The 9,965-nt window shown below is 43.1% G+C and overlaps 2 protein-coding genes across 2 annotated transcripts in view; both read right to left on the bottom strand.

Annotated features, from left to right (window-relative positions):
* Positions 1 to 200: 200 nt before the first annotated feature.
* Positions 201 to 2,005, bottom strand: CCDC89 (coiled-coil domain containing 89). Its single transcript, XM_006895279.1, has 2 exons — positions 1,851 to 2,005; positions 201 to 1,326 (listed from the first exon to the last, which is right to left on the bottom strand). Exons 1-2 carry the CDS (start codon positions 2,003 to 2,005, stop codon positions 201 to 203), a joined length of 1,281 nt encoding a protein of 426 aa, XP_006895341.1.
* A 5,957-nt stretch (positions 2,006 to 7,962) lies between these two features.
* SYTL2 (synaptotagmin-like 2) overlaps positions 7,963 to 9,965 on the bottom strand; it is a 99,198-nt gene continuing 97,195 nt past the window's right edge. Inside the window, exon 15 of the mRNA XM_006895278.1 lies at positions 7,963 to 8,203. Coding sequence (XP_006895340.1) covers positions 7,963 to 8,203 — 241 coding nt within the window. The remainder of the gene's footprint in view (positions 8,204 to 9,965) is intronic.

The following is a 9,965-nucleotide window of genomic DNA, read 5'->3' as shown; positions in this document are numbered from 1 at the left end:
AGATTTCAAAGGCAGGAAGTATGATCAATCTTGTGTATTCTAGCTGGTAGATGGAACATCAGTGCTAGCTTACAACGGCAGCAACAATTTCATAGTAAAATAGCTTTTGATTTCCTTTTGTGCTTACAAGAAATAGAATTTTTGCTCTTAAGACTAACACACACAGATGTGCATTCCGTATCAGAGGCCATAAAGCCTCTTTATGGAAAGAGATGGCGGAGCTTGGCGTTGAGTTCTCTCTCCTTGCTTAAAAGATCCAGGCTGTGCTTTTTAAAGGCCTCGGACTGCAGCCGGAGCTCATCATAGGCCCTCTGGATCCCATCCACCTTGCGCTGGAGTTCTCGGACTCGCAGGTTGCTGTCCACCAACACTGCCTCTTGCTCGAACCGCTCTAGAGCATGGCGCCTGGCAATGTCTGCAACCTCCAGCTTCTCCTCGAGCTGGTGGATCTCCGCCTGCTTGTTCTGGAGCACCTTGCCCCTCTCCATGGACAGCTGCAGCAGCTCCTCTTTCTCACGGGTGACGGTCTGCAGCCTGGTCTGCAGCTCCTGGCTCAGGATGCTGTGGGCCTCCTCAGCCTTGGCCATGCGCTCCAGGGCCTGCTGGTGCTGCTCCTCCAGGCTCTGTAGCTGGCTGCGCAGCTGCTCCTTCTCCTTGGCGTGGATGCTGGCCTGCTGGCTCTGCAGCTCCAGCAGCTCCTTCTCTCGAGTCTGGGCCTGGCTGGCATCCTGAACACACCTCTGCTTCAGGCTCTCCAGCTCTTTGGTGAGGCTCTTTTTTTGGCTGGTGAGCTGCAGTACTTTGGCCTCCTGGTCCTTCAGAGCCTGACTGAAGAGGTTCTTGTTCTCCAGTCTCAACTTCTCATTCTCCTCTCTGAGCTTGACATTCTGCTGCTTATGTTCATCCTTGAATCGGATCATGAGCTCGTGATTGGCTGCCAGGGTCATAAAGCGTTCCTCCCACTTCTGGGCCTGCTTACTCTGGGCTTTCAGCTTCTCAGCCTCCTCCACCCTCTTCTCCTCCAGCTCCACATTGAGCAGCTCCAGGACTTGGCAGCGCTCCAGGGCCTCATCTGACCTGCGCTTCAGGATGCAGATGAGCTGGGACTGCTCGTCCAGGCGGGAGCGAAGCATCGCCTTCTCGCTCTTCTCTTCCTCCGAGAGCTCCCTGAGATTTGCCAAGGCTTCCTTCAGACCATCCAGTTCCTTAAACTCCAGCTCCTCTTCCTGGTTTTGCAGTTGGTCATCTTCCTTCTCTAAGGGTTCCTCAGTGGTTTGGAGAGACACATTCATCCTGACAGCCTGCTCCTCTTGATGCTTGGGCACTCTCCTCCACTAACCCCTGGCTTTCCACTTATTTCTCCCTCTGTTTGGAGAGCTACAGGGAGTTGCTATGTACTCCTGGCACTCACTAGGCAGTTGGTTTTTTCCAGTACAAAGCTTTGTGATTGGTGGATAGGTCTTTGGAATGTTGTGAAGTAACAGCAGGCAGACCTGGGTGAGCCTAGGGCCAGTCTGTCTAATCAGGCTTGGCTTGGCTCTCTAATCTTCACAGTTCTCAGCCCTGTGTCTGGTCCAGATACTAAAGAATGGCCAACCTCATTCAAATTTGGAAATACAACTTGACTCTAGTTAACTCCTGGTAGTAGTAAATAAATCAGTCTGGTGGTGACATGTTCCTTTCTCTCCCTCCTGCTGTCACAAGAATAAAATTATACTTTATGGAAATATTGTTGCTGTTAAAAAATGTGTCGCCTTAAAGCATTTAAGTTAACTTTTTAAATTGGGGAAAATGTAATAAAGTAGCAGTGGTATTCTGAAAGCTGGGGCCCTAAATGGCTGAGACTGCACCTGTAGGGTTTGGCGTAGCTCAGATATCGCCTCACAGCTCTACAGCTGTGGAAGCTACAACTCCAAAAGCTTTCAGTGTGGCCGTGCTTTCTGAGCACTCGGGGAGATTTTTCACTTAGTCTCTTCCTTGCTTCTGGGAATTTATAGGAATCCATGATGTTCTTTGGCTTACATTCATCACTCAGTTTTTATATTGAAATATTAATTATCCAAAAACGTTTGGAACAATATGTCAACAGAGAACTGCCAGATGTGCAGGCTGGATTTAGAAGAGGTCGTGGTACTAGGGATATTATAGCTAATGTTCGATGGATCTTGGCAGAAAGCAAATACCAGAAGAATGTCTATCTGTGCTTCATTGACTATGCAAAGGCTTTTGACTGTGTGGATCACAAGCAGCTATGGCTGACTCTGAGAAGAATGGGAATCCCAGAACATTTGATTGTGCTAATACGAAACTTATACTTGGACCAAGAGACAGTTGTCAGAACAGAGCAAGGAGACACTACATGGTTCAAAATCAAGAAGGGGGTTCGTCAGGGATATATTCTGTCTCCATACCTTTTCAATCTGTATGCAGAACAGATCATCTGAGATGCTGGGCTATACGAAGAGGAATGTAGCATCAGGATTGGTGGAAGAATCATCAACAACCTGCATTATGCAGATGACACAACCCTGCTTGCTGAAACTGAGGAGGACCTGAAGCGCTTGCTGCAGAAGGTCAAGGACTACAGCCTCCTATATGGACTGAAGCTCAACATCAAGAAAACAAAGATTCTAACCACTGGGCCAATTGGCAGCATCAGCATGGATGGTGAAGAGATTGGGATAGTTAACAATTTTAATTTACTTGGCTCCACAGTCAACACTCTTGGTAACAGCAGCCAGGAAATCAGGAGACAAATTGCATTGGGAAAGTCGGCTGTGAGGGACCGCTCAAGAGTACTGAAGAGCAATGATGTCAGGCTGGAAACTAAGGTGTGCCTGATCCGGGCTATAGTCTTCACAATTATGTGCTATGCATCAGAGAGTTGGACAGTGAATAGGGTTGATAGAAAGAGGATTGATGTCTTTGAGCTGTGGTGCTGGAGATGAGTGTTGAATATACTATGGACTCTTTGTCCTGGAGTGGGTGAAGCCAGTGTCCCCTGGGGTCAAGGATTCTGAAGCTTGGTCTGACATATTTTGGGCATGTTGCAAGGAGGGACTGGTCCTTGGAGAGGGACATCATGTTTGGCACAGTGGAGGGGCGGCAAAGGAGAGGAAGACCTTTGATGAGATGGATCGATTCTGTGACTGGAGCTGTGGGAATAAGTGCATATGAGATGGCTAGGTTGGCAGAGGATAGAACAGCATTTAGAGCTCTTGTACATAGGGTCGCTATGAGTCGCAAGCAACTCGATGGCACATAACAACAACAACATGGCATATCTTCCCCTAGAACTATTCCCACCTGGGAATAAATCTTATTTTCACAAAGATTTTCACCACTAGGCCAATTGGAAGTATCATGATAGATGGAGAAGAGATTGAGATTTTAAACAATTTCAGCTTGCTTGGATCCATGGTCAACACTAGCAGTCAAGGAATCAAAAGATCAATTGCACTGGGAAAATATGCTGTCAGGGCCCTCTCCAGAGTAATGATGCCAGTCTAGAGACTAAGGTGTACCTGATACAGACCCTGGTCTTTGTAATTACCTGCTACACATCAGAGAGCTGGACAATGACTAAGGATGACAGAAGAATTGATGCCTTAGAATGGTGGTGGTGAAGAGTATTGCATATTCCATGGACTACCAAGAGAACAAACAGGTTTGTCTTGGAGAAGGTGAAACCAAGTTGCTTCTTGGAGGCAAGGATTGTGGAGCATCCTCTGATATACTTTGGACATGTTGCCACAAGGGACCAGTCTTTGGAGAAGGGCATCATGTTTGGAAGGGTGGAAACACAGCATGAGAGAGGAAGACCCTGGATGAGATGGATTGACACAGTACCTGAGATAATGCCATTGAGTCACTTGAGACTCATAGCGACCCTACGTACAATAGCTCTGGACCCTGCTCTATCTTGAGCCAATTTCATTGTCTCTGACACACCTACCCCATTATTACCCCAGTCACTGAGCCAATCCATCTCATCTAGGGACTTCCTCTCTTGTGCTGTCCCTCCACCCCTCCAAACATGATGTCCTTCTCCAAGAGCTCATCCTTCCTGGCCTTAAATATGGCCCAAAGTATGTGAAATGGAGCTTCAGAATCCTTGACTTCAAGGAGCAGCGTGGTTTCACCCTCTCCAGTACAGACTTGTTTGTTCTTTTAGCAGTCCATGTATTCATTACTGTTTTCTAGCACCACAACTCAAAGGCATCAATTCTTCCATTATCCTTAGTAATTTTCCAGCTCTTTCATGTATAGTAAGTATATAAAGCCACAGGCTGGTTCAAGTTCACCTTAGTCTCCACACTGACATTGTTGCTCTTCAGTACTCTGGAGAGGTCCCTGACAGCCTATTTTCCCAGTGCAATTCATCTTTTGATTTCTTGGCTGCTGGTACCAAGAATTGTGAAGCTAAACAAGCTGAAGCTGTTCAATTTCAATCTATTCTCTATCTTGGTGTTGTCAGCTGGCCCAGTGGTAAGAATCTTTCTTTTCTTGATGTTGAACTTCAGTCCATAATAAATGCTATAATCCTTGCTATGCAGCAAATGCCTCAGATCCTCCCTTCGGCAAGCAAGGTTGTGACATCTATATAATGCAGGTTGTTGATGAGTCTTCCTCCATTCCTAATGCTACAGTCTTCCTCAGAGCCCAGATTCCTGGATAATCAGTTCCACATACAGATGGAAAAGGTATGAAGATAGATACATTCCTAGAATACACCTTTCTTAATTTTGAACCATGCAGTGTTTCCTTGCTCTGTTCTGAGCACTGTAAACACTAAAACCAAAAAGACAATTCAACAGGCTCAGAAACCTTCCAACAGTTCACTGAAGAAGTCAGGTTACCCACATTTTTCCCCTCTTCTATTTTGATTCTCACCACTGGGTCAATTAGTAGCATCATGATTAATGGTAAAGAGATTGAGAATGTTGACAGCTTCAGTTTGCTTGGCTCTACAATCAACACTCTTGGTACCAGCAGCCAGGAAATTAAAAGATGAATTGCATTGGGATAGTCTGCTGTCAAGAGACTACTCCATGCTACTGAGGAGCAACAATGTCAGTCTGGGGATTAAGGTGCATGTGATACAGGCAATAGTCTTTGCAATTACTTGCTATGCATCAGAGAGCTGGGCAGTGACTAGGGATGATGGGAGAATTGATGCCTTTGAGCTGTGGTGCTGGAGAATATTATTGAATATACCATGGACTGCTAGCAGAAGAAACAAGTTTGTTGTGGAGAGGGTGAAGCCAGACTGCTTCTTGGAGAAAAGGGTTCTGAAGCTTTGTCTGACATACTTTGGACATGTTGCAAGGCAGGATCAGTCCTTGGGGAGGGACATTATGCTTGGGAGTGTAGAGGGACAGTGCAGGAGAAGACTCTTGATGAGATGAATTGATTCAGTGACTGGGGAAATGGGGATAGGCATGTCAGAGACAGTAAGATTGGCAAGGGATAAGAGCAGGGTTTAGGGCTGTTGTACATAGTGTAGCTATGAGTCATAGGCGACTCGACAGTACATAACAACAATTTTGATAAGATTAAATGCACAATTTCTGCTTCAAAACAATATAGCATATAATCTCTTTGAACTTTGTGAGGCAGCAATCTGACTCATAGTGACCCTCCATCAAGTTTCCGAGGCTGCAAGTCTTATTGGAAGACTGTCCACTTTTCTTACTTGGAGTCACTGATGGATTTGAACTACTGGAGAAGAAGAGCATTTGAGTTAGCAGCATAACTCCCTAAGGGCTACCAGAGCTCTTTCCACAAGGTAATTACCAAGCATATCTTTTGTAGCAATGCAGATGAAGAGAGGTGCTTCATGAGGGATACTTGTGTTTGTAGGTAAATGATCATAAAAAAAGGGTAAGAGATCTGAGGATGAAAGACGGTAAGCAGCCTTGTTCTTAGGTGAAATCAGTTTTATTAGTGCTTTAGAACTGATGATGCTGGATAGCTTTTGAGTAACTAAATGACAGATTTTTGTTAAGTGCTATCAACTCAACTATAATTCACACTGATCCTATGAACAAAGGATCTGAACCTTGCCCTATCCAGTGTCATCTTCATCATATCTGACATTCTCCACACCATTGATACAGTGTTGTGTCAACCCATCTTCCTCCAGACAAAAAGAGTTGAGAAATTCACTTGATCTGCTACTTGGCATAAGCTGGGGCAAGGTTCATGCTTCTTTAACTGGTATAGGCCAACCTTGAAGAGGGGCCATTCATTCAGCTAATTCTGCCCAGAAGAAAGATCAGAAAGATGGAACAGAGACAGACTGAACATCCTATTAAAAGACTTTGGGACACCAAAGTAGGTGTTTTGGGTTCATCCTGTTAGTGCAAAGAGGGTCAGGAGTTCTAACAACTCTGTGGAAGAGAAGACAATATTTAGATGTTTATTGGGAGATTCATGCTTCTCCACCTCCCAGGCTTTCCCTGAATGACATTAAAATCAGTGCTTGTTTAGAGAAAGGCAAGCCAGTTAGGAAGTGATGCTTTATGGAGTAAAAGAGTAAGAAATAAAAATCTCCATGGAAAACCCTTCTGTTTTGTTTTTCTTCATTGCTTTTCAATTATTTGTGGGAGGGGAACAACCCACCAAAATGTTACTCTTAGTTATACAGACAAAACTTTCCTGTAAGGAGAAATGAGGCCCAAATTTATAGTTGAAATTATCAAGAAAAAATGGTGCAGAGGAATTTTTTCAGACTTGTTATAAAAGAATTTAGATTTTAGGATCCCTAACACAGAATAATTAATTGAAAATACTAATTAAGGATAGTTAGCCAATTGAAATGATATAATTTATTCTAAGTGTTTCACAAGGTATTTTATGAAAATTATACATAAATAGAATGTACAATACAATTTAGCAATTTACAGTCTATGTAAAACTTGGCTGCATACAGTAAAGTTTAAAAATTCTCACATGTGAAGGTTTTTTAAAAAATACTCTATTTTAAAATGCAGGCTTAAGGCCTATTTTATGGTGGAATTAAGCCTAACCAAGCCAACCACTGATTTCCACCTGTTTCCAGTAGGTGGCATCAAAGCACATATGAGACTTTTAATAGGGAAAAGGAAAGCAGCTTTTCAAGGCAGAAATACACGCAATAAATTCAGTCTTGAAGCTTAAATGTAAAGTTTAATATCTTAAAAGATATTACAGAGTAAACAGTTTTTTTATCATTGGTGTGTTCTGCCGTCCCCTCCCTTAAGACTCATGCCAGTTATCCATAATCTTATTTACAATGACCAAGCTTCTCAATGACCCCTTCTCCGGAGAACAAAGCTGTTGAGTGGAACACATGTGCACAAATTAGAAAATTCAGCTTGTTAACAATTTCCTACATTTAATGTTTTTGGGAGCTGAAACAGGTTTTTCTAACATATCATGTATCTTTAACATTGGAATCACAAGTCAGTCACATTTAAATTGATCATTATAGGTAGTCCCCAGGTTACAAATGTCTGACCAACTTACAAACTACTTACAAAATAACACTCATAAAGCTCACCGTATTAAAAATCTGAGGTAAACACAGACGTTCATAATAATAAGCAGGTGCTACTCTGTGATGCTTATCAAGACATTATGTTCAAGGTGGTTTAGTGTATCTGGAGTGTTTTTTCAGATTTTTTGAAACAAAAAGTTCTACTACATACTATACAATAAGATGGACATTTGATTGAAGCTAGACATGAGCCACACCTAACTATGAAAGACAGACTTAGGAACAGAACTCATTCACAATCTGGGGACCACTTGTATTAAATCCCATGGGTTTTGTAACAATGACAACAAAAAAGCACATGCAGGTTGATTTTAACATGTTATGGCATATTCCTTAGCAGACCCTGAGGATCCCTAGTCACACACGTTTCCAAGACTGGATTCCTGTTTAGTTTTTGGTAGAAGAGTCAGTGGACTTTGGGCTCATTTGGAAATCTTGGCAATGAGCAGCATTCTGAGAGGCAGCGTCGCTTCAATCCACGTATTGGGGGACTCTACCATCTTCTCCCAGAGAGCAATTTCCTCTGAAGTAGAGTCCATCCAGTCTACCTCAGTACCATAGCTTTTACCTGAAAAAAAGTAAGTAGAGTCATTTTTACATTTAAGAATAAAGAACTCATAGGGGAGGTGGAGAGGGAAAGGGTCATCTTGTAGTGTAAACTGCCTATAAAAGACAGCTAGGCAGAGTTTTACACACTACTGGGAGAGAAAACTGGGACTGAACATAAGAAGGAACTTTTAAATATCTATGTTTATTAGGGAGAATGGGGTGGAGCTCCCCGATTAAAACAAGCTTGTAAGGAGGAGTGGCATCCACTTCCGTAATAGCTTGCCTCTGGAAACCCTATGAACCTGGAGAGAGGATGAAAGGCACCCAAGCGTCTAGGACTCTCCTTCATAGGGTCGCTAAGAGTCACTTGCGACTCGATGGCACTTAACAACAACAACAACAACAACATGTTTATTAGGGAGCTCGGCTTGTTGTTAATTGCCATTGAGTAGAGCATGACTCATAATGACCCTATGAACAAAAGGCCTGAAGCCTTTCTATAACTGTTGTCATTTACTGAAGTTCACAGAGTTTCCAGGGGCATGGTGTTTAGGAAGTGGATGCCACCCTGCTTCCAAAGTGCTAAGGAATTGCACTGCCAACCTAAAAGAACATGGTTCAAATCTACCAGCTCCTGGAGGAAGAATGTTGTAGTTGCCCCCAGGCCTGATCACTCCTTGAAGAAATCTGATAATGTCTAAGGGGACCAGACCAGACCAGACAATGGATCCTGATAAGGCTCTGGGCCTATCACAAAAGTCCATACCCAAGTTAATGAACAGCCCCAAATTCCAAGCAAAAGACCATCTTCCCTACTCCTCCCTAAAACACTTATAAAAAGGAACTGTCCTTTTTACTTTGACTTTGTGTGGTCACTTAACATCCCTCACAGATCATGCAAAAAACACCTGTTCTTTTCTTGGGACCAGCTTCCTTCCTTCCTTCCTCCTTTTCTCTCTTTCTTTCTCTCTCTGTCTCTTTATTTTTTTTTTTCTCTCTCTCTCAACTCTTTTTCTATCTAACAGCTGCTCTGCAGGAGAAGGAGGGAGAATCTCCTCCCCTGTGATTTACTGCCTCTGAAAACCCACTGGAGGGTCAGCTATCAGTTGGTTCTGACTCATAGTACATAACAACAACAGATGTTTACTAAAAGGGCATCTCAGTTTGGGGATTATTTCAATCACTCCCAGAGTAATGACTTCTCCACATTAGTAGAAAGATTAGATGATAATCCATCAGGAGCATGTGAGAGGGTGGAGGATTCCTGGATTGAGTTTGAGGTGACAACCACAGGATCTCTGAAAAAGTATGGTTATGGCAATAATCTTGACTCTGTCCCTTACTAATTTACTTAGTTTCTTGGAAGATCTTTTCCTCTCACATAGAAAGCAGGTAACATTCATTTGTAAATGCCTCGTAAGACAGTGATGAGGATCAAATGAAATAATGTAAACATAGCACTTATCACAGTGCCCAGAGTCTAAAAACCCACCAAGTCAACCCCACTGTCATGGAGTCAATTCTGACACTCAGGAACTCTATCGGACATAGTAAAACTGCTCACAGGGCTTCTAAGGTTTGAAATCTTTATGAAACCCACTGCCACATCTTTCCCCCATGAAGCAACTAGTGGGGTCAGCAAGTGGCTGAGCATTTCAACCACTGCACCACCAGGGCTCCATAGAGCGTATTAAAGGCTCCATAAAGTATCAGAACATGACTTTAGGAAAAAGTCATTGCTAGATCCATCTTGAAGTACAATACTGTCAGTGACAGGATAATATCCATACGCATACATGGAAGTCCAGTGAATACCACTATCATTCAGATAAATGCACCAACAACCAGAGCCAAGAAAGAGGATATAGAAGATTTT

The sequence above is a fragment of the Elephantulus edwardii genome, unplaced genomic scaffold (genome assembly GCF_000299155.1).
Source record: "Elephantulus edwardii isolate Elephantulus edwardi_28Jun2011 unplaced genomic scaffold, EleEdw1.0 scaffold00163, whole genome shotgun sequence".
Lineage (NCBI taxonomy): Eukaryota > Metazoa > Chordata > Mammalia > Macroscelidea > Macroscelididae > Elephantulus > Elephantulus edwardii.
Note: the sequence above shows the minus strand (reverse complement) of the source record. Positions and strands in the feature narration are given on the sequence as shown.

Excerpts from the sequence above, each read along its gene's own strand:
- CCDC89 (XM_006895279.1), bottom strand. The coding sequence starts at position 2,005 with ATGGATTCCTATAAATTCCCAGAAGCAAGGAAGAGACTAAGTGAAAAA. Across the intron at positions 1,327-1,850 it reads AGCTACGCCAAACCCTACAG|AGTGCCCAAGCATCAAGAGG; the intron begins GTGCAGTCTCAG and ends TTAGTGGAGGAG.